The 27,954-nt window shown below is 46.0% G+C and overlaps 1 protein-coding gene across 1 annotated transcript in view; it reads left to right on the top strand.

The window, feature by feature from the left end:
* The window catches only part of Px (MAP7 domain-containg protein plexus), a 109,208-nt gene that overhangs the window by 5,449 nt on the left and 75,805 nt on the right, over positions 1 to 27,954 (top strand). Inside the window, exons 6-7 of the mRNA XM_076799761.1 lie at positions 6 to 690; positions 1,175 to 1,274. Coding sequence (XP_076655876.1) covers positions 6 to 690; positions 1,175 to 1,274 — 785 coding nt within the window. The remainder of the gene's footprint in view (positions 1 to 5; positions 691 to 1,174; positions 1,275 to 27,954) is intronic.

Below are 27,954 nucleotides of genomic sequence, written 5' to 3'. Positions count from 1 at the left end.
TTCAGGTATGATATTCCTAGTCCTCATCCGAACGGCGACGTGAACCGGTCGATCGCGACGCCGCCGAGCTCCAGTTCGGACCGAACGTTCGGCAGCAACCCGGGGACGTCGAGCAGCTCCATATACTGTTTCCTGTGCGGCCTGCACAGCGACCTGACTCTGGCTCGAGTGTTGTACGGTCGACCCCAGGGTCGGAACGCGCCGTTCTTCCCGGAATTGTTGCGGCACCAGTCGCCGCCGAACGCCGAGCAGCTACGCGAGGACGGCTCCGCGTTGGTATGCACGTTCTGTTATCACTCCCTTTTGGCGCAGTGGCGTCGATACGAATCCCTTCCCAGCGGTCAGCAAGTGAACGCCGCCGAAAGACAGTACAATACCCACGACTACTGCTGCTACGTCTGCGGCATAACCACCTACCGGAAACGAGTCAGAGCGTTGCTCGTCAAGGACTTCCCGTTCCTCAAGTACCACCGGCAGCCGGAGAAGAGTCTGCTGTTGGAGAACGGGGATTTCGCCGTGGTCTGCCTCGATTGTTACGAAACGTTGCGCACACAGAGCCTCGAGTACGAACGGTGGGGCCTGCCCGTTGAAAAACGAGAGTATAATTGGATAGTGCAACCCCCGCCGCCGGAGGACAGTCCAGACGCTACCATCGCCAGACTGCCGTCCGGCGAACGGTCCGAGAAGGTGGTGAGTACCTTTCACACTAGGTTCAAGGGTCCCGTCATTCTAACAGGTTCTGAGATTTTTAATTTGCGACTACTGAGATTGTAAAGAGGCATCCGCGAGGAATTATTCCAGAATTTTATTTCTTTGTGTATATTATGACACAAAAGGCTAAAAATTTGGATAGCCATATTGTTGTTCTTTTAGTGCACCGCAAACCTAGTGACTTACAAAATTTAATTCAGTCGCCAATTATATGAGTACACCTGCTCATCTGCGTAGATGTATCATTCTTGCCGAGTAATGACGTAACTATCGATCGTGATCAGATCAAAAATGTTCTCCCAAAGGTGTTAACCCTTTTGAAGTCTCAGTCGTCCCTCAATGATTTTCCTTATTTTAATTTTTAAGCATTTTTAAATGATTCAAATATTTTCACTGTCCACCGTGAAACGCATAAAATCTAATGATTACAGTCTGTTGAATAAACGTTAAACATTTGTTACAGGTTCCATCGACGTTGACGTCGGTTCGACCAGCACGAAAGAATTGTTCTCCAAAGGCGCCGGACAAGAAGGTCCCAGCCAAGGTCCCGGAGAAAGAGCAAGGTGAGTGACACAGTTCTCCGAGCAATACACTAGTTATCATTGTTGTTGTAAAACGGCAGGAAATTCGATCGAACCGGATAAACAAACGTGCTGATCGTGCCGAGAGCAATGAGAAACCGGATGTTTGTTTTATTGGCATCGTTCCCCCGGTTTATTTCTAGATCTATGCACACGTCGGCGATGATTAGGCGAGCGTGCCTAACGAAAGATAACGAAACTGTTCCGGCGGTCGGGACATTTTTCAGACACACGGGAAGGTTATCGGTCCCCGGTCTTCGTCGCCTCTCGCGAGCCACTCGAGTCGAACGCGAGTTCGAGTTTCACACGTTACGTTCCCGAGAGATCGTTGGATTTCGAATCTTTTCGTCACGCGACACGCTCGAGGATCGCGTTTCGCTGGAAAACCGGAAGCATTATGACATTCCTCGCGCAACAGCCGAGTCGAAAAACTGGCAGAGTCCTCGTTGGTAGACTCCTGTTCGATTGGACTGCGGATCTTTACGGTGTCTGAGAATTTTTAGAGTGCGAGGAAGATAATAGTTGACTGAGGATCTAGCATTTATGGTGTCTGAGAATTTTTAGAGTCCGAGGAAGATCAATAGTTGACTGAGGATCTAGCATTTATGGTGTCTGAGAATTTTTAGAGTGCGAGGAAGATCAATAGTTGACTGAGGATCTAGCATTTATGGTGTCTGAGAATTTTTAGAGTGCGAGGAAGATCAAATAAGTAGACTAGCATTTATGAGAAAAATGTGCTGTTGCAATTTCGAAGATGAAAAGAGTCCAAGAGTGGTAACATATTATTTCCAACTGATCATTAGAAAAAGAAATCTTGTACATGGCTACTGTTTTTAGTGATGGACAATTTGTATTTCGCATAAGGTACCGCAGTCTAATCGATAGTGTTTTCGTTTCAGTTAGAAGAAATTTGCTAGGGGTTGAAAGAACTAGAGATAAAGGACAGTCCTCCACCAATAAAGAATGTATGGTCGCCGTCGTGTAACTGTCGGCTAAAATCAAGTAGAAAGTTCCCGGGAAAATACGAAACGAAGAAAGGCCGGCGATCGTGGCGACCGAAAACGGTGAAAAGTACACAAAGATCTCCTGGCGCGCTTTTTCATCGGATCCGGAAAGTTTTCCGTATCGTTTAAGCCGTTCACGGCGTGTATATTTTCCCAAGAAACGAAATCCCCAGGCCCGGAGGGTAACTTCTCAGCTTCTTCGCCTCTCCTCCGTCGGATCGTAACACTTTCTTCCTTTTTACCCTCGTGTTGCTTCTTCTTCTTCTTCTTCTTCTTCTTCTTCTTTCTTTTTTTCTCTGCCGCTCGGTTTTTATCGTTTCGGCTTACCGGCCGTGGTACGTGTTCCTCTCTCCCCGTGGCAAAAGGTGAGTTTCTTCGAGTTTTACGTGTCGGCGATCGTGTAACGCCGAGCACGGCTCTGCTATTTCGAAGTCGTAAACTTACGCTCGACGAGCCTGCTCTCGCGCGTTTTTCTTTTCAATGAGAGTGGCCGCGGGCGAACGGCTCGCGAAACTAGAATGCTTCGCGAAACTAGCGTGGTTCGACCGCTGACGCCGCGGTGGCGTCAATCGCCTCCTATCGGCTTTGGATTTATTCCGTGGTTACGTTCCTTCGACCGGGTTCTTATTGAAAATGTAATTCGATCGCACATTTAATGGCGGGCTGTTCTTATAGACGGTGGATTTTTAATGCAAAATGAATATTGCATTAACACGTGAACTGCCACATATCATTCCCAGAGATTCTTACAAAATCAGAGTAATTTAATTAATGAAAGCAAAACTAGAAATTGTAAATGTATTATAGGGGATACTGTTTTAATCTGTTCGAATTCTAAAGATCTTGATAAAATTCGGTTTATTTGGATACGTCAATAAAAATGAATGTCTAAACTTAGGCAATAATCACTGTCAGCCATATGTGACTGATATGCCAGTTAACGCGTTAATCGCAAGATAATGAGGCTGCATTAGTTTCTTTTTGAACACGTGAATTTTGTATGTTTCATACAACTGTTGCCCATTTTATTCGTACGAAAGAGAAATTTTATCATTTGCACTCGAAGCTATTTTGACTCCAAAACGAAACGTTTCTTCCGGCTTAGAATATTTCCTTTCTATATATATGTTTTTCATGTTATACATAAGAACATGGTGGAATTTTCTCGTACAGTACTGAAGTGTTTAGTAATGTATTAAATAGAAATAAATTTAACAATGTGAATAATGATATAGCAATTTTTAGTGGCGCCTTATAGTCGCCATTCGAGTGCTAAGGGTTAATAATTAGACTGCGGTTTTTTAGGCAAAATAAAAATTGGATCGATTGAAACGAATGGAAGACGCACTGCAATTTATTCTTTCCTTTAATGATCCAAATAAATTGCAAATATATCAACGTCCTTAGATATGTTTTTAATTTCTTTACTGTTTTGAGCTGCACCGACTCTTGTTTTTAATTACTGGACAGAGATCCGCAGTCTACTTAAATTTTAGGTTTTAGAAATAGAAATTCAATATTATTTTGAGAGGTTGAATAGTGTAATATAGTACAAATAATGCCAACACTTTCGTTCTTAACTCTACTTGTAATTATAACAAGGGGTACAGGAATAATTAAGATAACGGAAAGGAAAGAATAATTAAAAATTATGTAGCTGACGCGTACAGACATAAAAACACGTGCACTTTCCGTTCAACCTAATATGCATATCATTAACCCACCGTAACCACCGGGGTCATTCGTGACCCGTAGCGGCGGGGATAAGCTGGAGCGACCGTCAATATGTACAATTTTATTCTGATATAATCCTATTATATTCTGATATAATCCTAGATATAATAAGAAAATCGCCGTCCCCTCTTCTTGATTCGAAATACGACGAAAGCGGTTCCCTCGCCGTCGCCTTATAGCGAAAGAAAACTGTGCAGTGACATATCGGGTCAGAAATGACTCCGGCATAGGCCTAGAACTCGCAGCCGGGAGCCCGAGGGTTAATCGAAACCCTTGGGGCCGCGAAGAATTTTAAAAAATCGACAGGGAAAAATGGGATTCGAAAGCAGAACAGCCCTTCACGTAGGAGCGATTAGGGGGTGAGAGTAGCTTCTGGCGAAAAATCAGCGATGATCGCAGAAATTAGTGGCGTTAGGGAGGAGGGTGGGTGCGGAGAGGGGGTTGTCGGGTAACGCGTGTCGGAGAGTGTAGTGGGGTCTCGGGTGTGCGCTTGCGATCGTCGTCGAGATCACAGGGGGTCGATTAAGGTCGCTCGATCCGGCTTAGACGGAGTAGGTGGTTCGAGGTGTTGGTGGGATTTAACGGGGTTGAAGGGGGGTGACAGAGTTTGGCGAAGAGGGAGAGAGGGGGTTGGTTTGAAACGGGGCAAGTGGAGAGCCGAAACCGGAAAGGAGGGTACAATGGAGAGAAATAGGAGCGAGAGAGGGGGGGGGGGGGGAGGGGGAGAAAGAGCAAACGCCCGCAGCGTGACACCGCATTGCGCCCACTTGCCAACCCGCCCAACACCTAAATTCGAATTAGGGAGCCGGCCCTGTCGTTTCTCGTCAACACGGCTCTCCCGTCCTCCTGGTAAACCTACCGACAGGACATCATCGTCTCCTTACACCGAGAGAGAGAGAGAGAGAGAGAGAGAGAGAGAGAGAGAGAGAGAGAGAGAGAGAGAAACGCGTTGCAGTCCACCCCTAAATTCTCTCTCTCTCTCTCGACTGAGCAGCGATCGGAGAGAGAGAGAGAGAGGAAGGAGAGTGCAGAGTTCGTTTTCCTCTTCCTTTGAGGATCGATATCAACGTTATCGACTGCTTTTCGCGCTCCTTGTCGCTCGAAGAACCGCAGAGAGCGGAATCGCTCGCGTATTCTCGGCAGGCGTGCGGCCAAAAGGCTCGATCTCTCGGTGTACATTCTCCACCGCGAAATCGGTGCCAGGATTCCGAAGGATCTCTCTCTCTCTCTCTCTCTCTCTTTCTTTCTCTCGCACGATGGCCCCTATCTCTACCGACAACTGTTCCGGCGTCTTTTTTTTTCCGCGCGAACTATTCCCCGAGAATCTGGACCGTCTCGACGAGATGCAGTCTCTCGTTCGAATGAAATTGCGGCGGGAAGGATCGAGATCGTTATCCAACAGCGTTACATCCGAGTCACGGCGGACCTGCTCCCGATATATCACTGAAAAGAGAAGGATACAGCGCGGCGATGCTTCACCGTCGTCGTTTTCACTGTCTGTCAACCGGACGAAGTAAAGCAAAAATTGTCTGATCCCGAGATACATAAAATAAATTGCATTGTTGGATGTGTTTTCCGATTTCGGGGAAAAAGTTAGTTCAGCTAATATGGAAAATGTTTTGGATGAAATCCAGAATATTTGACGAGTTTTCAAATAAATTCGATGATTTTTCGACTTTATCGTAATTATTATGCAAGGAATTAACCCTTAACGGACCAATGCCGCCACGTAAGCGGCACGACACTTTTACTTACCGGGTCCAATGCCGCGTATATAGCAAAAATCAAATTTAAATGATATTATTATTATTATTATTATTATTATATATCGTGTATTTTAAAGTGGTGTCTTCGTTTGTACTACGAACGCTGGCAATAAACTACCAATATTCAATGATTTCTCAATAGAGTTAAAATGGGGACAAAAGAGTAAAAAGCATTATAAATGAATAGCTTTGTAAGAATGGCGATTGTAAGGCGCCACTAAAAATTGCTGTATCGTTATTCAAAATATTTTTTACATTATTAAACCTGTTTGTATTTAATAAATTACTAAACACTTCGGTATTGTACTTGTAAATTGCACCATTTTTATATCTATAACAGAAAAAAGAAGATATACAAGGGAATTATTCTAGATCATAAGAAATGTTTCGTTTTGGAGTGAAAATAGCTTCGAGTGCAAAGGGTTAATAAATGTTCACTAGAATATAAATATTTTCCTTTCTGTACTTGATATAAAACTGTTGAGTCCGCAGTTTCTCTTCGTATGAAAAATAGTTTCGACCTGGCCGGAAGTAAATTTACTTCCGGCCCGTTAAGGGTTAAAAATGTATCCTAAAGAGCAAGCTTCAAAAATTCGATTTTGGTCTTGGAAACCGGGTGTCCGAGTCACGCGGGTGGCAAATGACGGGTTAAAGATCCCACCTTCGCGATCGAGAGAAAGATCGCGGCGGGGTGACGAGGATCGAAGGAAAAGTCGTTTCGTCTATCGACTGGTCGACACCGGCGGCGCGCTTTAATCCGAACTGGTCGGGAACACGGAGGAGCTTTAATCAGATACCCGGGGCGATATTTACATTTTGATGGCTAGCGGGTTAATGCCGCGCCGGCGGAAACACGCGCGCGGTGCAACCCTCTTAGAGCGAGAGCGTGCGCGAGCTGCAGCAGCACCGGCGCTCGGTGGTTTCTCTCTGCGTTGGCCCGCGTTAATAATTAACCGCCGCGCCGAGTAGCTTTCGCGAGGAGCACTCGCGGCCAACTCCACGGCTCGTTTCGTTTCGAGTAACATTCCTGTTACGCTCTCTCTTCTGCCTACCGATCCGGCTAACGCAACGCTCGCCGACCGTGTCTGTCGTTCGCGCCGATTTCCCGCCGATCCCCGAGGAAATTCGACTGCGACATCCTGGGGAATTTCGCAGATTCAGAAAGAGGAATTTTTGTGGCATGGAGAATTATTGTCCCGATGTCGCACAACATTTTGGAACGGAAAAGTTAGTTTTGAGACACTCGATCTGTCAGCGTCTGAAGGAAATAGTGACTCGAATGATTTTTTTTACGAAATTTCTACAGCAACACGTTCGCGACATTTTTCCGGTTAAAATGAGTCCAAACACGACACAGTTCGGATCGGTCGTTCGAATCACGATGGGTGCCTCGATTATCCGAACCGAGTCTGTCGCCCGTGAAGATTTCCTGCCGATCCCCGAGGAAATTCGACTGCGACATCCAGGGGAATTTCACAGATTCGGAAAGTGGAATTTTTCTGGGTTAGGGAATTATTGTCTCGACGTCTCCTAAAATTTTGGAGCAGAAAAATTAGTTTTCAGATATTCCGTCTTTCAACGTCTGAAGGAAATAGTGATTTGGATGGTTATTTTCCGAAATTTGTACAGCAACATGTTCGCGACATTTTTCCGGTTAAAATGAGTCCAAACACGATATAGTTCGCCTTGGTCGTTCGAGCCTCGATTATTCGAACCGAGTGTGTCATCCGCGCCGATTTCCTGCCGATCCCCGAGGAAATTTGACTAGGAAATCTAGGGGAATTTCGCAGATTTAGAAATGGGAATTTTTCTGGGGTGGAGAAAGTTCAGATCGCTCGTTCGATCCTCGATTATCCGAACCGAGTTTGTCGCCCGTGCCGATTTTCTGCCGATCCCCGAGGAAATTTGACTAGGAAATCTAGGGGAATTTCGCAGGTTTAGAAATGGGAATTTTTCTGGGATGGAGAAAGTTCGGATCGGTCGTTCGAGCCTCGATTATCCGAACAGAGTTTATTCGCGCCGATTTCCTGCCGATCCCTGAGGAAATTTGACTGGGGAATCGAGGGAAATTTCGCAGATTTAGAAATGGGAATTTTTCTGGGTTGGAGAAAGTTCAGATCGCTCGTTCGATCCTCGATTATCCAAACCGAGTTTGTCGCCCGTGCCGATTTTCTGCCGATCCCCGAGGAAATTTGACTAGGAAATTTAGGGGAATTTCGCAGATTTAGAAATGGGAATTTTTCTGGGATGGAGAAAGTTCGGATCGGTCGTTCGATCCTCGATTATCCGAACCGAGTTTGTTCGCGCCGATTTCCAGCCGATCCCCGAGGAAATTCGTCAGGGAAATCGAGGGGAATTTCGCAGATTTAGAAATGGGAATTTTTCTGGGATGGAGAAAGTTCGGATCGGTCGTTCGGTCCTCGATTATCCGAACCGAATTTGTTCGCGCCGATTTCCAGCCGATCTCCAAGGAAATTCGCCAGGGAAATTGAGAGTTCCTTTTATTTTAGAACCGTCTTCAGCATCGTATAATTTAATTATATCCTCGTACTTTTGCCAGCCTATGTTTGGTAGTTGAGAAATAATGTTGGTATCGCAGTCAATGGAATAATTACTGCAAAAATTAACAGGACCGGAGGGGATCGATTCGACGAGCGAAAATTTTAGAAAATCCGGCGACAACGAGTCGGAGATTGACCGAGAAGAGGGTACCGCGAAGACGGGTTGGAAAATCGGTCTCGCCCGACCGTGATAAAAATAATACAGCTTATTAGTCCCTCGAGAGGCGGGGGTTGGCTGTGCCTTTGGTGAGCGAAAGCGGGGGCGGCGAGGGTGCGGGGGCTTCGAAGAGGGGGTCGGGGATGAAACGAGGGTGAGCACGGACTGGCGGACGCGTTTGTGCCTCGGAGGTTCGGCAGGAGGGAACACACGAACGAGGGAACGAACGAGTGGGAACGGGAGTAAGCGAGCAAGCTAGGCAGAAAGGTGAAAAGAGAAGAGAAAGACGGGTAGCTAGGGGGTTGCGGGCCGAGAGATAGAGAGAGAGGGGTGAAGAGGGTTGGTCACGGTCTAGCTGGAGGAGGATAGTTGTTCGCCGTCGGAACGAAAGAAGGGCGAGAGGGGTAGGTTCCCTGTCGCTGGCACGCATTGATTTTGCTCGACAGACAGCCCGCCTGTTGGGTTCTCCGACTCCGGGAACCTAACTGTTCGCTCGCTAGCACGCTCTCTTTCCCTCGATTTTCCACCCCCGAGCTGCTCCGGCGGTCATTCTTCCTCTCTCTCTCTCTCTCTCTCTCGCTCTCTCGAAGAATCTCTTTATCTTTTTCGCTTCTCGACGCGGGCCTGTTTGCCGGCGGAGAACGTCGCGTCTATCTTCTTCTTAGGTCGCGCGGAAAATTCTAGCGTTATCTCGTCGCCGGCGATACTTGTTGCTGTCGCGTCGGTTGATCTCGCCGGAACGAAAATATTGATTCGCGCGCGCCCCCCGCCGCACCGCGCCGCGAAACAATCTCCGGCGACGTGTGCACGCGCTTTAATCCGCGGAACCCGGGTTCAAAAGAGCACGCCTCGCGGTTATGTCGAGTCAACGATAACGGTTAATAGCCGTATCAGTTTATTGGACCGCGGCGCGCTGTTTTCGATAGCCGCTTTACAGAAAGAGAGAGGGGGGAGGGGGCGGGGGAGAGAACGTTTCCCTTTTCGAACGCGCCGCACGCGTTACGTGCAGATTAATTACCAGACTACGGATACGGATTCTTACGCGATCGTTTGACGGAACGGTGTCGCGATAAATGGCGCTAATTAGGTGAATGGTCTGCTGGTTACGTGTACCTGATACTTGCACTTCCTGCGCGGTTTGGTTAAACACTTTGTTTAGACACTTTCTTGGCAATCTTAACGGTTAAAGTAAAAATTTGGTTCGTACTACAGTCGATTCTCGATGTAAGTCACTTGCGCGGTTCTGGCGAGTGACATTTAGACGATATCTGTGGTTCTCGCCGAACGTTGCATTTGAAATACACGCTGGAAATTTAAAAGTCATTATCCGTGGTGGTGCGGGTAGTCCCAGTGACCTTTAAACGCGAGGCTCGTCGTGACTTATATCGGGAATTCACTGTATATGTTACGGGTCATGCATCGTCCAGGAGACATGCTCGAGCCTTGTTATGTTTACACTCCTCGGAATGAGAGGCCTCTCACGGTGTCCCGCAGTGGTGGGGATAATTCCGCGACATTTATCATCCAGGCCCTGGCGACATATATGGAGAAATCACTGTACTCGGAAAATTTATTTCTTTGAGTATATATTATTTCAAAAATGGCTAAAAACTTGGATAGACGCGTTCTTCTTATTTTTATAAAGTAATGTAAAATACTCGCTTTTAGTGCTCCGTAAACCTTTTTGAAGTAATCGTCGGTCTATGTTCAGGTTGTCTAGGTGTACTATTCTTGTTTACAATTTATAATTTATTTGGGAACGTGTTCGGAGCTGAATGAGACGTCAAGCTGAGGCTTGTATTAAGACAGGATATGAACGGTTCAACTGTTGGTATTTTCCGAAAACGAGGGCTGCAATTTTTTAAGAAATTTCTGCATCGAGTTTCAACGTTGTCGCTGCGTTACGTAAATCGCTTAGCCGAAGCGGCGTGTCGCGAAATTTGCAAAGGTATCTCGTCCATTAACAGCAGCGATGCGCGATAAGTGCATCCAAGGCTGAAATTTTCAACGTCTCGAATAATTAACTTGTTGTTGCGTTACACGGTGGCCGGCTTGCGAACCGCAGGCCTTCGGAAACCTCTAGTAGACTACGTTTCGAAACGAATTCAGGACGCATTTCAGCATACGTTTGTCACGAAGACTATGGCAGCTCGATTCCCAAACGGATAATTCAACCGATAGGCGACTCTTATATTTAGACTGCGGTTTTTATGCGTTTATGATAAAAATGGGTAGGCTTATTTGAAAACAGTAAAAACATTAGAAAAATTTTAAAATGCCGTTACATTATTTTCAAACTATTAAACATATTACGAAAGAAAATAAATATCTATTTCACTCTAGTTTGTTGCAATTCAGGTGGAAAAGATCCGCAGTCTAGTGATCACACAATGTAAAATCAAATTTTACAATAGCCCCGCTATTTGCTAACATTAAAGAAGTTAAAAAAAAAAAATAGAGATCAATTTATCCAAATTAAAATTGAGATATTTCAAGGCCCCTGGGTGCAGTGGCCACTTTCTTTTTTTGTAAATAAGTTTATGAGACTTTTCTCGCAACTTCTAATTTGACTTTGAGGGACCCAAAATTTGTACCGCTCGGGGCCTCCACTTGACTTGAGCCGCCACTGCCCGGGGTGATCGGTTATTAGGGCAAGCAGGCAGCTCATGCAAAATGAAAATATTATGCATCGGTTACATGATAATGGGGCAGCCTGGACAATTACTTTTTCTCTACACAATATTAATAAGTTACAAATAATATAATCACATTCTTAAAATCACCTGCTACTTTCATTCGTGTTTCATTTATTAACACAAACACATTTGTGTGTTTTTTTTCATTTTTCCGCATAAAATCCGCAATCTACGGTGAATTCTCATTACGAGTCAGTGGCAACCTTACAATTTGGAGTCAGTGGCACTACCCACTAAACAGTGGGGGACCGGAAGCTCGAGAGCCGTCTCTGGAGCCACGTGCAACATTGTATCGAAGAAAGACATTTTCTCAGTCTTCTTATCACTGTCGCTTAGTAGTCACAGGCTTTCATGACTTGTAGACGGACATGACTCTTAGGTTTCCAGGCTGGAAATTTGATGTGACGAATTTTTAGAACTCCATTCTTTATAATTACTTCCACCTATAATTCTGAAATATAAACTTTCATTGATTTCACTAACAATACAGTGAATACTCGTTACGAGTCAGTGGCAACCTTACAATTTGGAGTCAGTGGAACTACCCACACAACCTCGATGGGCGGCCGGAAGCTCGAGAGCCGTCTCTGGAGCCACGTGCAACATTGTATGGGAGAAAGACATTTTCTCAGTCTTCTTGTCACTGTCGCTTAGTAGTCACAGGCTTTCATGACTTGTAGACGGACATGACTCTTAGGTTTCCAGGCTGGAAATATGATGTGACGAATTTTTAGAGCTCCATTCTTTATAATTACTTCCACCTATAATTCTGAAATATAAACTTTCATTGATTTCACTAACAATACAGTGAATACTCGTTACGAGTCAGTGGCAACCTTACGATTTGGAGTCAGTGGAACTACCCACACAACCTCGATGGGCGGCCGGAAGCTCGAGAGCCGTCTCTGGAGCCACGTGCAACATTGTATCGGAGAAAGACATTTTCTCAGTCTTCTTGTCACTATCGCTTAGTAGTCACAGGTCTTTTGTAGACATGACTCTTACGTTCCCAGCGTGCCGCGTGCATTTCAAATGCGACGCTCGGCGACAAACCTCGGATTTCCTCTAAGAGTCAGTCACCAGAACGGCGCAACCGACTCGTAACGAGAATTCACCGTAGTTTCTCTCGCAGAAACGAGTTTTGCATCACGGCGGTGCAGCAGCGAACGCGTCGAACGGCGAGAAACGATTTTCGGTTGGATTCGATCGTCTCGTGGAAACGGGCCGCGTTGACCGGATTATGATCGCGATACTCCTGCGATAGTCCTTCCGGCCACCCGCTTCCGTTAATCGTCCTTTGTTCGCACCTCTGTCGCGCGTACAAAGTTCCGTAGCTCGGCTAACGCGCTGGTTGCACGTTACAGGTCGACCCGACGGGGGGGTTGCTTGCACTCGGTGGCGTGTGTGTACGCGTGCGTATATGTATGCACGAATGTGTGTGTGTGTGCGTGTGCCGCGATGGTCGACGAAGTAGCTAGATTTGAACGGGGCTGCTCGGCGGAGGGACGGAAAGCAGCACACGAAGCGACAGAGAGAGGGTGGATCGTCGACTGGCCGATGTATAGGGGTGTTGCGAGGGGGGAGGGGGTCGGTTAAGGGGGCGGTTAGAGGGGGTTGCTCTGCTGGTTTCACAGCGCGTGCCGCTTCAGCGCCAGATGGCTTTCGAAGCACGGAGCGAGAAGGTAAAGGGAAAGTCGGACGGAGATAGGGGAACCTCCGGGATATCGTGTTCTCCGTGTATAGATGTGTATATGTGTATACGTGCGGCGCGGTGCGGTGCGGTTGTGTGCTGCCCCCTTCTCACTTATTACCCCGAGGCGAGCACGGTTACGCAAGAGGGCTGCGCGAATAAAGGAACCGGAACTCAGCCAACATTCTCGAACGCCACGCCGTTTTTCGCCTTTCTCCCGAGATTTCATTAAATTCGCGCCGCCTCCGTTGCGTCTCCCGCGGCTTTCCATTCCCTTATCAGCCTGCAACCCTCCACGCTGCGAACAAGGACACGCCGCTTTAACACCGGGTTCCGCGGATCACTGAAAATTACTGTTTCACGTTGCTTTTGTAAAAATAACACGAATCTATCCAAATTTGTAGCCGGTTTGTTGACACCTTGACTGAAAAACTATAAACAAAAATTGCAGAAAATCAAAGTTCCCTTATCAGCGTGCAACCATGAACAAGGACACGCCGCTTTAACATTGGGTTCACGGACCACTGAAAATTACTATTTCACATTGCTTCTATAAGAATAACATGAATCTATCAAAATGTGTAGCCATTTTGTTGACACCTTGACTGGCAAACTAGAAACAAAAATTGCATAAAATCAAAGTATATTCAGTTAGTTATCTAACTTTCTCGCATTTTACGGATCCTAATCAAATTTGGTGCAATGAGTATGTTAACGTAAGAATTCATAATTAGTCTGCGGATCTGTATGCAAAATAAACATTGTCTGCATCGATTACGAAAAATAGAAACCAAGTGGACGGTTAATTTTTCACTATCTAATTTTAGTAGACGAGAAATGACAAATTATTTAAATTTTCTTGTAATTTCAAACTTTATTTACTCAATTTTGTTATAAATGCAGAAAGATCCGCAGTCTAGTCATAATATATACCCGAAGAAATCGATTTGTTAAGTAATTCCTGATGGATGTGTCGTTACAGTCTCAATATTCGTGAATTAATTAACCTATTAGCGTTAAACAGTCCCGCGAAACGGTTAAAGTCGCTTACGCAAACTGTGCTTTACGTCACTGAATTTCTGCCGAATAAATTACATTTCAGTGTGAATTGTATATTTTGTCGATTGAATCAATTTCGTATTTATAATGCGAAAGAAATCGTACGAAATGGTAATGTTTGGCTTCGCAGTTAAAAATAGCTCCAAGTGTAAAGGACAACCCCTTCCACTGCACTATAGTGACTACAGCATCGAGTCAGACTAGTGCAAGCGCAGTTTTGTACTCAAACGTGAATTGCAATAATATAAACCAGCTGAAAATGTTTTATGCTTTTGTTCCATTGGGAAAAGACTGAAAACTGGAAGACTTTCTACGGTTCGTTTTATTAAATTGTAACAGCGCAATTTTGAACTCGGACGTAAATTGCAATAATATAAACCAGCTGAAAATGACGTAAGCTTTTGTTCCATTGGAAAAAGACTGAAAACTGGTTACGATTTCTTTTATTAACACTAGAACTACCGGATGAGTCAAAATAACTTAATTTTCTTATAGATTTTTCTTTTAGAAATATTGACATTATAAATAGGTTTTCATGAGGGAATTGTTTAATAATCTTCCGTATCGAAATAGATATTTAAACAAAACCGGTAGCAAATCTACACAAATGCAATTGTGTTGTTATTATGAGGCAGTGTATGCCAGTTGCATCTAATGCTTGGTAGTTCTAATGATAATGTTAAAGTAAAACAAGTATTGCAAAAAGTCACGGTTGTTCCAAGAAATCACAAAGGCCCGTCTTCCAGACACCCATTCATATAAGTCATTAATTTCTTTCAAACCGGAGGAAAATTCTGTTCCGTGTTGTCTCAATAGCCATTACACAATGCATAGGTATCCAGTAAATTTCCTTTTACTCCGAGGAGAAAAATCACCAACAAAGAAATTCGAGTAACCATAAATCGTACCACAATCGGCTAAGAAAGTAAATAAATGTCCATTTCGCTCAGGTAGACCGTTTCTTATTTTCCACGAACGATGTCTAATTATCAATTCTCCAAATGTCGTGTCCCTCCCCCACAAAAAAATCGAAGGTCGCAGCAGAATAGAAAATGAATGTGTCGCATCGAGTTGAACCGGAAGATCGGTCCCACCGCGATCGGCCCAGAAAATCGGCGTCGCGTTCTCCGCGAGCGGATCGGCGCGTTTCACGGCTCGTCGCACGCTCCTCGAGCCTCGCCGAGCGTTTTCGAGCGGATCGGTGGATCTCGGCGAAGCGCGGCAATCGTACGCTCCATACACACACACACACTCCGAAACGTTCTCTCTCTCCCCCACCTGTCTATCTTTCGCTCTCTCTCTCTCTCTCTCTCTCTCTCTCTCTCTCTCTCTCTCTACCGCAAACGAACGAAAGAGAGCGAGAGAGAGAGAAAGGCGTCGTAAAACGTGGAGAGTGGGGGTTAGGCCGAAGACGAGCGAAGCGCGTCGACCGCGCGTCCTCGGCGCCTCAGTCGAGCACCAGCGGTCGTTGGGTTCGCGTCGCGAGATCGAGGGGTGGTGTTGTCGCATGCGTGTCCTCGTGATCGGCACGCGACGCGCGCGCGAGCGACCGAGAAAGAGAGAGAGAGAGAGAGAGAGAAAAAGACAAAGGGCGAGACAGCCGCGCTCGTTAACGATGGATTTTCTCTCGCGCGGTGCGTAGCCGGCGTCGTCGCCACCACCGCCGCCGCCGCCGACGTCGCGACGCTCGTCGGAAAAGCTAGCGCACGCGCGCAGCGCTGCGTCCACGGACAAAGGACACCGATACCGACGCGCTTTAAAAGCGTCTATACTCTCTCGATCCTTCCCCCCATCCCCCCTGTCTCCCTCCCCCTTTCTCTGTCGGGTTCACGCAACCCCGTGACTCTGTGCCCCCTCTCCTCCCCCCACTCCTGTGTCCCGCTCACTCTATCTGTTCCAAAGAGAGAGAGAGAGAGAGGGAGAGAGAGAGAGATACGGCGCGCGTGAAAATATATCCTGGCCGTCCGGCGGTAGCGCCGAAGCATTCAGTCAATTAGCCGTAATGGCACGACCTGCCGCGTCGGTCTCGGCCAATTAAGTGGTGATTAGTGCGCGGAGCGGAACTCTGCCATCGCTCCGCGCGTACATATCCCTCTCTCTTGTGCGAGAGCGAGCGAGCGAGCGAGCGTGCTAGCAGAGTGCGCGTGCGTGCGTGTTTAGTTTTGCCGTGTGCGTGTTCTTCTCTCTGCCTCCGAGAGTTCGCCTCCTGGCTTCGTGCCGCGGTCCGACAGTGCACGATCGGACGGTGCGCGAGCAACGACGAGTATATTGTGTCTCTTGTCTCGACCCTGCTGCACAACGAAAACGACTCTGCTCTCTCGACGCGTTTCTTTTTTCGTCGAACCAACACATCTCGCGCGCGCGCGCGCGCACACGGACGAGCGCGGGAAAACTTTTGTCGGCGCGTTTGGTTTCCGGTGAAGAAGTAAAGGAAGAGAAGTGCGCGGAGTGTTTGTCTCTCTCGGTGCGTGTTTCTTTATTTTTTTTTGTTTTTTGTTTTCACCTCCCGTCCAGTTCTGCACAACGCAGTTTACGCAGTCGCTCCGAGAGAGCGAGTAACCGCGGGATCCGCGAAGCTTCTCTCGCGGCTGTAAATCACGCGTCGACGTGTCGGCAGGAACGCGCGCCGGCACACCGGGGCGAGTATGCGCGATGAATGATGATGGGACCGCGCGAGTAGCGTCGCCGAGCACCGCGCGTTCCGAACTCCCGGAGTCCAGGGAAACAATGACTCTGACAACAACGACGGTCCACCGGTTTTTCAACGATCCGCGCTGAGAACGAACCCGCCGGGTACACCCCGTCGGCCCTGTGACCGGGCTCCTGTGATTTATTTCTCACGAATCCTGCCGAGAACCGCCTGGATTATTCGCGCAGTGAGGATATATCGTATATCTGCCGACGAAGTTATATACACCACAGTTGTTGTCCCCCCCGCCCGAGTGTGTTTTTGTTTTGTGTGTGCATTTTCGAAACGATCGGATCTGACGGAAAATGACGCGCGATCGATTCGCTGATCAGCCGGAGGAGAGAAAACAACGGCCTCGAGCGGAGACCGACCGTGCTCCTTAGGCTCTCTCGCGAAAGATTTAGTGCGTCGTTGTGGTAGAGAGGAGGAGGCGCGAGCACGGTTTTCCCAGTGCATCCGGATAGAGAGAGTCTCGGTCGACCGAGACTGCACAGCTCTACGACCCCATCAACGGCTTCCGAAATGGACTTCCGGGCGCCGCATCCACTCGCGCATCCCTCGCACGCTGGACATCCATACTACTATCCAGGTACTTTCACGACGAACCGATTTTACACCTTGCGATCTTCTTTTCGTCCCCTTTTCGTCCCCAGCTACGATCTTTGCCACCGAACCTGTACTGTACCTTGCGATTTTCTTGTGCTCCACTTTTCGTTGAGCAACGATTTTCCGATAGAACCGATTTTAGGGTGCATCGATCTTGGGCCGGTACCTTTTTTGTTGCAACGAGTGACGATCTTTGCGACCGAACCGATTTTGGACCTTGTGATTTTCTTTTGATCCACTTTTCGCTCAGCAAGGATCTTTGAGATCGAACCGATTTTATACCTTGCGATTTTCTTTTGGTCCCCTTTTCATTGAGCATTGATCTTGCGATAGAACCGATTTTAGGGTGCATTGATCTTGAGTCGGTACTCTTTTCCGTTAAAAAGGGTAACGATCTTTGCGATTAAACCGATTTTATACGTTGCGATTTTCTTTTGCTCCCCTTTTCATTAAGCATTGATCTTGCGATAGAACCGATTTTAGGCTGCATCGATCTTGAGTCGGTACCTTTTTTGTTGCAAAGAAGTCTCTGCGATTGAACCGATTTTATACCTTGTGATTTTCTTTTGACCTCCTTTGCATTGAGTCACGATCTTGCGATCGAACCGATTTTATACGTTGCGATTTTCTTTTGGCCCCCTTTTCATTGAGTCACGATCTTGCGATCAAACCGATTTTATACCTTGCGATTTTCTTTTGGCCCCCTTTTCATTGAGTCACGATCTTGCGATCGAACCGATTTTGTACGTTGCGATTTTCTTTTGGTCTCCTTTTCGTTGAGCATTGATCTTGCGATAGAACCGATTTTAGGGTGCATCGATCTTGAGTCGGTACTCTTTTCCGTTAAAAAGAGTGACGATCTTTGCGATTAAATCGATTTTATACGTTGTGAATCTTCTTTGGGCCCCCCTTTCGTTCAATAACGATCTTTGCGATCGGACCGATTTTATACATCGCGATTTTCTTTTGGTCCCCTTTTCGTTGAGCATCGATCTTGCGGTCTAACCGATTTTACGGTGTACTGATCTTGGTTGGGTACCTTTCCCGTTGAAAATAGTAACGATCTTTGCGATCGAACCGATTTTACGGTGCATCGATCTTGAGTCGGTACCTTTTTTCTTGCAAAGAGTGACGTCTCTGCGATCAAACCGATTTCGGGATGCGTCGATGTTGTTACAGTACCTTATTTTTTGAGGAAGATTACGATCTCTGCAACAGAACCGATTTTACGATGCGTTAATCTCGATTCGTTACCTATTTCGTTGATCAGAGTGATCTTCGCGATCGAACCGATTTTACGATGCATTGTGATCTTCCTTGATCCCTTTTTCGTTGAAGAGACTTAATCGATCTTCTAGAACCGATTTTACGAGTTGTAATTTTACTTTATTACCTTCTTTCGTCGAGAAGAGCGACGATCTTCGCGATCGAACAGATTTCTCGCGGTGCATTAACCTTGGTTCGGTACATTTGTAATTTTCAATATTTTTGGCGAGGAATTGTTAGACATAGTGGTGACATAGAGCGGACACAAGAGTTTAGAAAATCGTCGTAAATATATTGAAATAGGATTTAGGAGAGTTCATCATCATCGGATGACTCCACTTTTGGGAGACTCGACGCACGAATTGTTAACTCCCGGTGGGCTAAACAGTGAAAGAATTGTCAAACTGACGTAGCGTGTGTGGGAACTTCGGTCGCTCGGCTCGAGAGCCAATTTCTTGGCTTTCACCGAAGTTTCCAGCGATTGACGTGGCTTGTGCGTCGTCGGTTGTGTACCGCGAGGCCGACGAGAAAGAAATGGATTAAAAAAAGAAGGATATGAAAGAATAAGTAGTTTCGCCGCAAAGAGAAGGTGGAGAGGCGTTCGCCAGGAGTGCTGGCAATTTTCTTAACTACCTCGGCGCACTTCGCCTCCGGTTGATCGCCGCGCGTATAATTTAAGTTATCGCCACCGACGGTGTTGCTCGAGAACCGAGAACCGTAGAGCATCGATGCGTTTCGTGCTGAAAATATCTCACAGCTTTTTTCTCTCTCTATCTCTCTCTCTCCCCCCTCCCCGAGCAGGCCTTCTAGTTGAAAACAAAAACAATTACTCCTGCAGCAACGACTATCCGACCGCGACGATGTTAATCGGAAATCCGGCTCTCTCGATTCTCGCGAAAGCGGATCCCGGATTAATTATGGATCGAGTCTGTTTTTTATATTTTTTAATCGGCTATCGACTCCCACCACGGTAAATATTGTAACATTGTGTTGGCGGAGCCCGCGTGACGGTTATCCCGCGCGTGGCGATTTTCTATCTCTCTTTCTCTCTTTTCCCCGTTACAGTTCCCGTTCCCGTTCGTTCGACTTCCTCTCTGGTTTCTTTTCCCAGCACTCCTCGGGCTTTCCGCCTTCTTGATCGAGTTCTCGGCGACAGCTCGATCTATGCCACCCCCGTCTTCCACCCCCGCAACCCTCGTTGCCGCCTCCGCGATTATTCTTAACGTGACGGAGCTGAAACTCCGATCGCGGAACTATTTTTATCTTTCGCAATTTTTCTCCACGGTCTCGCCGATGATACGCGGGTCAATCGGTTTTGGAAGCGAAGAGGCATTCTTGGAATACAACAGAACATTTTTTTCAACTTCATTTTCGGGCTTGTTTGCTCGATAGAATTCAGCATCCTGCGATCGCTTTTGATTTCAATCTTCTTCGAGCAGATTTTTAAACGATTTCGATCTTCACGAATTTTTCTCGAGGAAACGATTAGCGATACGGGAATAATTCTTCTTGGAGAATGAAAAGACGTTTTTAAGTTACTGCAAAACATTTTTTTCGACTCCCATTTTCGAATTAGTTTGCTTGGTAATTCAAGATATCGCCACCCTTCCGTTTCCAATTTCTGCACTTTTCCATCTGATTTTCAAACGATTTTCGATTTTCACGAATTTTTCTCGAGGAAACGATTAGCGATACGGGAATAATTCTTCTTGGAGAGTGAAAAGACGTTTTTAAATTACAGCAGAACATTTTTTTCAACTCCATTTTCTGCCAAGTTTGCTTGATAATTCAGGATCTCTCGAGCCCTTTCATTTCCAATTTCAGCATTTCTCGAGCAGATTTTCAAACGATTTCGATATTCACGAATTTATCTCGAGGAAACGATTAGCGATACAAGAATAATTCTTCTTGGAGAATGAAAAGGCGTTTTTAAATTACAACAGAACATTTTTTTCGACTCCCATTTTCGACCTAGTTTGCTTGGTAATTCAAGATATTGCCACTCTTCCGTTTCCAATTTCTGCATTTTTCCACCTGATCTTCAAACGATTTCGATTTTCACGAATTTTTCTCGAGGAAACGATTAGCGATACGGGAATAATTCTTCTTGGAGAGTGAAAAGACGTTTTTAAATTACAGCAGAACATTTTTTTCAACTCCATTTTCTGCCAAGTTTGCTTGATAATTCAGGATCTCTTGAGCCCTTTCGTTTCCAAATTCCAGCATTTCTCGAGCAGATTTTTAAACGATTTCGATCTCCCAGAATTTTTCCTAACCAAAAAACAGACGATGCAAAAATTATTCTTCGCGGGAAGTGAAAAGACGTGTTCACAACGCTACCGAGAATTCTTCTCAGCGCCATTTTCCAAGTCCTTCGGCCACCAGTTTGTTACCGAACTTCCGGTTCTCGGCGTCGAATTTTCGGGGGCCGGTTTCGCCTCGAACCGGTGGCGGCAAGGAGGAGATTGATTTTTCGAAGTTGTCGCAGAGGAGTTTCGCGTTTGATTCCTGCGCGCGGCTCGTGGAGTCGGATGTCGTCTGTCGGATGTCGGATGTCGGGTATCGTGTCGGGCGATCGCGCACGAAGCCCCGGGAGCCGGTTCTCCACGATATTCCCTGCGCGACGTATACGTATATATATATATACATATACATATACATCCACCTCCACCTCCACCTCCGCCTCTCTTCCATCTCTCGTCGTCACCAACGTCGTTTTTTGCCCGGGGAGAAATTAATTATCTGTCGGTGACGAGAGCGATCCGGAGCCTGATATGATTTTTTCCTTTTATCGCGTCCATGCGGCACGAATGCGAAAATCGGCTCGCTATTTTCTCGTCCCGAGTTCTCAACCGCGGCGAGAGAAATTCGGCTCGAACACGTTTGTGTATACTATTTTCTCTCTCTCTCTCTCTCTCTCTCTCTCTCTCTCTCTCTCTCTCTCCCTCTCTGGATAAGAGTATATCCGATTAAGGACTCCAGTTGTTCCGCCTGTTGCGCCGGGCGAAAACCAGAATCTCCGATGCCCCGGTTAATTAGGTTTCGCTCGCGGATAAACGGCCAAGCCCGGCGCCCTTCGCTGGACACTCGTTGTCGCTCGGAATCGAGCTCTCGAATTAAATCCCCGCTCGATTTTACTGGAATCCTCTCCCCCCCCCCCCCCTCCTCGGTCGCATTTCTCGACGCAGAAACGTCGACGTTAATTCATATTTAAAGTTGCCGATATCTGCCCTGCTTCGAATTACCGATTTAATCCTTTCTTTATAACTTCCAGCCGGACTCGTAATTAAGACTTCGGATCGAGTCTGGCAATTATTGAGCTGCGGATTTTAATGCAGAAGGAAAAGAGTTCTTATTAGATCGCGGATTTTTGAAACTGTCTTCGTCAATTGCAAGGAATAAGCACCGAGCATTGACTCTGAGGAATATTTGAAAATTGATTATTGAGGATCACTCTGCGAAATAAAAATTGTCTGTTCTAATTAGACCGCGGATTTTTACACAAAATAAAAATTGTCTTCGTCTACTGCGAGAAACAGGAACCCTAATTTTGAGGAATAGTTAAAAATTGATTATTGGGGATCACTTTGCAAAATGAAAAATTGTTGTCATTAGTTGCGAGAAACAGGAACCCTAATTCTGAGGAATAGTTCAAAATTCATTATTGAGGATCACTCTGCAAAATAAAAGTTGCCTGTCCAAATTAGACCGCAGATTTTCATGCAAAATAAAAATTGTCTCCATCTGGAAACATTGAAAATTGTCTCCATCACTGCAAGAAACAGTTACCCTAATTCCGAGTTACGCAAAAATTGATTTCTTCTCTTAGTAATTTTATCAGGTTGCACATAAACGCATAAACACAACAGTAACATTAAATTCATATTTTTTTTCTTGTCTTCACCCATCTATTGTCGCCATAATTTCATATAATCCGCAGTCTATTGACTGCAGGGCAGATTATTAGCTGCGATATGTCCCTATAAATTAATTGTCCGCTTCCTAAATACAGTGTTTACTCGATATACGTCCAAAACACGGGTCTAGCACTGACATGTATCGGCCAGGAGAGTTATTCTGTTATTCTTTGATCTACACCAAACGTAGAAAAGGGCACCTAGAGGCCTCGGTTCAAGACCCATCACAGGGTATATCCCGCGGTAGTGGGGATAATTCTAGGACATTTATCGTGTAGGCATTTGGGACATATACAGAGTTAAACACTGTATTGGTGGTGTAACGTAGATCGTACAGAAGCGAGCTGACAATCGTCGTCTAGGAGCGATTAAAATCAGTCGAGACGCGTTTGTTGGGTTCCTCGGAATCGATAATCGAGGAGGACAGCGGCGACGAGATCAGCGGTCCCGAAGAAGACATCGCGTTCGTCTGATCGGTGACTGACACTTTCGGCTTTTAGAATTTTAATAACGACCCTCGTCGATCGGAACAATCGGAGAGCGGAGAGGATCGCGTGGCAGAGCGGGTGTCGAATGATCGTCGAGCTATTCTCATCCGAGCGATCGTTCATCCCCGGAACAGCGAGTAATCGTTTCGTCGAAGCTCGCGGAGACAAAACAACCGCGCGGCGGTAGTCTCTCGGTGCTCCTCGAACGGTTTGTCACCGGCGTAAATCGTTCTTCCGATATCCAGGAACGGAACTTCTCTCTCTCTCTCTCTCTCTCTCTCTCTCTCTCTCTCTCTCTCCCTTCCTCTCTTTCTCAATCTCCCTCCACTTGCCTCCCGCGAACGGTATATTTCTCTCGGTTTTCTGCACCGTTTCACGCGCGTAAACAAAAGAGATTTCTCGCCACGAAATCTGGACGAGGTATAGAGACTCTCTCCCTCTCTCTCCCTCTCTCTCTCTCTCTCTCTCTCTCTCTTTCTCTCTCTCTGTCTGTGTGTGTGTGTCTCGTTCTCGGGCGATCGATAATCGCTCTCGGGTGACGTGCTCGAGGAAATTTCGAAGCGGAAAGAGAGAGACCGTCGACATCGAAATGTCGCAGCCCGTTAGCTCCGCTAGCCTCTGACGTCACGTTATCGCCGCGACAACGATTGTTAGCAATTGTACGTCATTACAGATAGCCCTTATCGCGCATGGACAAAGTTTACCGCGAACCTCGGGCGCGTCGATAATGTGCAGCGATGCGAAAAACTGCACGGCTGATAGTATCTGTTAGGCAAATCAATTCGGTGCCTTTTTTTAACATTTATTTATTTTTTTTCATTCCGCGTTGAGAGGTTGTAGACGCGCCTTCGCGGGAAAAGGAAACTATTCTTTTTGACGCTGAACCTACCACGGTTCATTTTGACAATTATTGAAATTGTAGAAACGTTTTTATGGGAAATTACAGAATTACTAATTCTTTGTTTAACCCATTTGCATCATTGGTGTATATATACGCTCAATTTTTCTGGTCACTGTCTATATTATAATGCTGAAATATGAAGTTCTTTTACTTGTAGTCATTTTTGTACTTAAATATGATAAAGAAAAAATTTGGCGATGAAGGTCTACTTTTCATATTTCCTTGTGATGCGAATGGATTAAGCACATGTTATAACAAAAATCGTTCAAAGTTTAAGTAAATTCAATCTTCTCCCTTCTCTAAGACGTTTCACTTTTATATGTTTTGTGCTTGGTACTCTGAAGCACCGCTAGAGATTGTTGTGGCATTACAACAAAGAAATTACAAAAAATATTACAAAATATATTTGTTACATTACAAAATTTGTATTTAATAGATCACTGAATATTTAAATATTATCTGTGGAAATCGGATCAGATTCGTATGAATAAAATGAAAATATTCGAAGACGGAAGAAAAATTTAGTTTTAGAGTGAAAATAGCGCCGAGTGCAAAGGGTTAATTTGTAATTGCGAAGGGTTAAGCTTTTGAATTTTGCCTAAATTTTTGTCGGCGACAATTGTCTTTCAACGCTTTGACTGCCAAACTAGAAACCTCAAAAATTGCACAAAATCAGAGTAAGTTATTTAATGAAATAAAAATTGCAAAAAGTTAAATGTCGAGTTGTCCTCCAACTTTCTTGCATTTTACAGATCCTAAAGAAATTTGGTACAATGAATACATTAACGTAAAAATTCACTTTAAAACCTGGACAAATAATTCCGTCAGCCACATATGGGTGACATGGCAGTCAACGTGTTAAAGCACTTTAAAACTCCATCGAGGTATAATTTAAACCAGAGCTAGGGCCGATTTAATCAAAATGCACCGAACCCGTTTGCACTCCTATTTGAAATTATTTTGGCCGCGGTTTCGTGCAACCTGATCTACGGAAAACGTCCGAGATAATTGTGGGAGATTGCTTATCCTCCCGGCGAGATATCGATACCTACGGCGACGCGTTGTCATGTTGGCAACGTCAGTGGGAGCTCAGGCTGCGGGAGTCTCGGCTACGACGTCGAAGCCCCACCGGCGGCCCTCGGGGTTAAATCCAGTTCCATTACGGGATCCCCGATCCGGGTGGTCGCCTAACAGCGTCTAACTTGGCTAATTCCCCTAACCTCGTCGCGGCGGCGGCGGCGGCTGCGCGCATCTGCCTGTGCGACAACCGGTACCCCAACTAGGCCGAGTAGTATGGCACGGTAGAACTCCCTTGTCGGTCAAATCTGTTCGCAAATGATCATTTTCCTTTTTATACCAGCCGTGGTCTCTCTGAACTCATGGCTGGAGGCGTGGCTTCTCTGGTCTCATCGTTGGAGGCGTGGCTATGTCGCTATCGATTTTTAAAAATACGATCGAATCCTACATCGAGTTTTAATTTGATATGCAGAAGCTCGTGTCTGAAAGTCTACGTAAATTGTTTTCAATGGGCGGGGCTTCGTTGCCCTCAACTCTGCCGGTGCCACGGGACGGTGGCTTTCCCCGTAGAGTAGGCGTGGCTTAAGAAGCCTCGTCCATTAATCTCAATCTCTGCCAACCGTCGATTCCCACCTAAAAATTAATTTCTGAATACCCTAACGACATTTCCATCTGAAATACATCGAATGGGCGTGGCTCCGTTGCTCTCGGCCAGTATTAGCCACGCCTACTCAGTCGATTTTTAAAGACCCTAGCTCGTGTTAATCTTGGATTTTTTCTGCAGTGTAACTCGAGCTCAAAAAAATCCTTTCTGCCTCGGTACGAAGTACACGAAGTGGGCGTGGCTTCTTTGCTCTCGATCTCAACAGATTCAGGGCAATTCGAACAAATCCTTTCGCGAAGATGTTCTACGATGCTCAGAGAAAATGCAAAAAAATTTTTGCAATTGAAAAACCAGAATAAGGAGGGACCAAGGGGTTAAGGGGAGAGTCGTTCGACCGGTGCAAGAAGCTGAAGAAGAAAAAATGCGGAAGGTCGACCACCTATCGGTCCGATCGAGTCGATTACCTACCGTCTTTCGGACTTCGACTTTTCCACCCTTCGGGACGATCACTCACAGTCTCTCTCTCCCTCTCTCTTTGTCTCTCTTTTTCTCCACCCCCCACTAATCGTCCCTTTCCCTTTCTTCGTCCCCCGATGTCTCGCCCCTCCCCCGCAGTCCACTGAATAATTGCAAGGCAGCGGCGTTACGTTCCTCTCCTTCCTGTTCCGCCACGCCGGGCACAAAGAGTTGTTAAAATAACCCTTTGTGTTTCTATCCAACCCCCTTTCCCAACGTCTATCTTCCTCTCGAGCATGGCGAACCCCTTCGCAGCGACGCACACGATGCCCTTTCAGGCCGCTCTCCTTTCTCGAGCCTTCTGCCCACTCTTCGACCCTTACCCTTACCCTTACTCTCTCTCTCTCTCTACCCCTTCGACCCTTTGCTTCGCGACGTTCAGCGTATTTACCAACCCCTGCTCCCTGGATCTTGTCGATCTTCATTTCCTCTACCCCCCGTCTTCGTGAATTTTTGTGGAGAAATTTATTCCATGGCCACCGTACTCTTCGATGGGGTGAAAACTACCCTCGGAGACTGTGCTAGAAAAATGGTCGGTAGAATTAAAAAATTCATTTTGCATAAAATGTTGCGATTGGATTCAATGGGGCACACTAAGAAAAACTCCCTGTGGCAAGCTCCAAGTCGACAGACCCTTGCAACAAGGGTAGTTACAGGGTGAGCACGGTTTAACGAATTATGCTCCATTTCTCCCGTTCTGCTTAACCAAAAATTACGAAAAAATTTATGAGAATTCCTCATAACAGTACACACGATTATAAATTTTTTCCGAATTTTCGACTGCAAAATCGATTTTTGAAAAATTCCCGAAACTGAAAATTGCCGATTTATCATTGAAGTTTTCGGGTTACTGCGTTTATATTATTACGGTTGTTGCGTCTTTTGGTTATCAATGTGTATCTTTTCTGTTTAGGCAAACAAGATTAAAAAAATTATAAAAATGCATATTTCGAAAGCAATGTTCTTAGCTTTTTTCTGATTTCTTTTTAAGCGCATCGGCAGTGGTGGAAATGAGTTTGCGAGGGAACGGTTTGAGAGGGAAATCGTGAGGCAAGGGATTGGGATAAATGGCGAGAAGGGAAAGGGTTAATTGGAGCCTCATCTTGGCGGATAGGGGTCTCGTTCGCGGGTTTCGAAGGTTGATAGGTGAGCGGGGCTCGCGTTAACGCGGACGCGCGCATGTAAAATGCATGCCGGCGTCCCGACACGAGTATTTCCTGTTGTATAACTCACGTACTGCCTTCCTCGAGTAACGGCGGCTTGTAGGCGGATGGCGGATGGCGGATGGCGGATGACGGGTGGCCAGGTCGAGGGTGAGCGAAACCCGGGGAAGGGTTGTGTTTTATGGAGGAAACGCGCGCCTTATGGCGTCCACTTTCTCACCCGTCGTAAAACTTCTGCCGCCCCCACGATTATCAACGTCCCCGACGACGGTTTTTACGCGTTACCTCTCTCGCGATCCCTGCGGAAATCGCATGATCTTCCGCGGAAAAATCTTGGGGTTTCATCCACCGACTTTTGATTCCCCCGCAAATCCCATTCCGTTGTTAAATAAACAATTACCCTCTGATCGAAAAATTTTTTCCCCTATTTCTTCCAACGCGATCTTACAGAGACAAGTTTCCCGTTTCCAACGACCCCTCGAAAGTCGATCCACGATTTTTTATTTCGATTTTATTGCAATTTTTGTTGAAACGTAGAGTGAGAAACTGAAGTTGCGGGTTTTCCGACTCTTTCGAAATTGTGCAACTTCAACCGACTCTGGGGAGTCCAAAAAATTTTTCTCCAGAGTGGATCCTCCGCGATCTTATAGAGTAATGTTTCCGCTTTACAACGACCCCTCGAAAGTCGATCCACGATTTTTTATTTCGATATTATTGCAATTTTTGTTGTAACATAGAGTGAGAAACTGAAGTTGCGGGTTTTCCGACTCTTTCGAAATTGTGCAACTTCAACCGACTCTGGGGAGTCCAACAAATTTTTCTCCAGAC

Source organism: Halictus rubicundus, chromosome 13 (assembly GCF_050948215.1).
Source record: "Halictus rubicundus isolate RS-2024b chromosome 13, iyHalRubi1_principal, whole genome shotgun sequence".
Lineage (NCBI taxonomy): Eukaryota > Metazoa > Arthropoda > Insecta > Hymenoptera > Halictidae > Halictus > Halictus rubicundus.
This window is presented reverse-complemented; position numbering and strand designations above follow the sequence as displayed.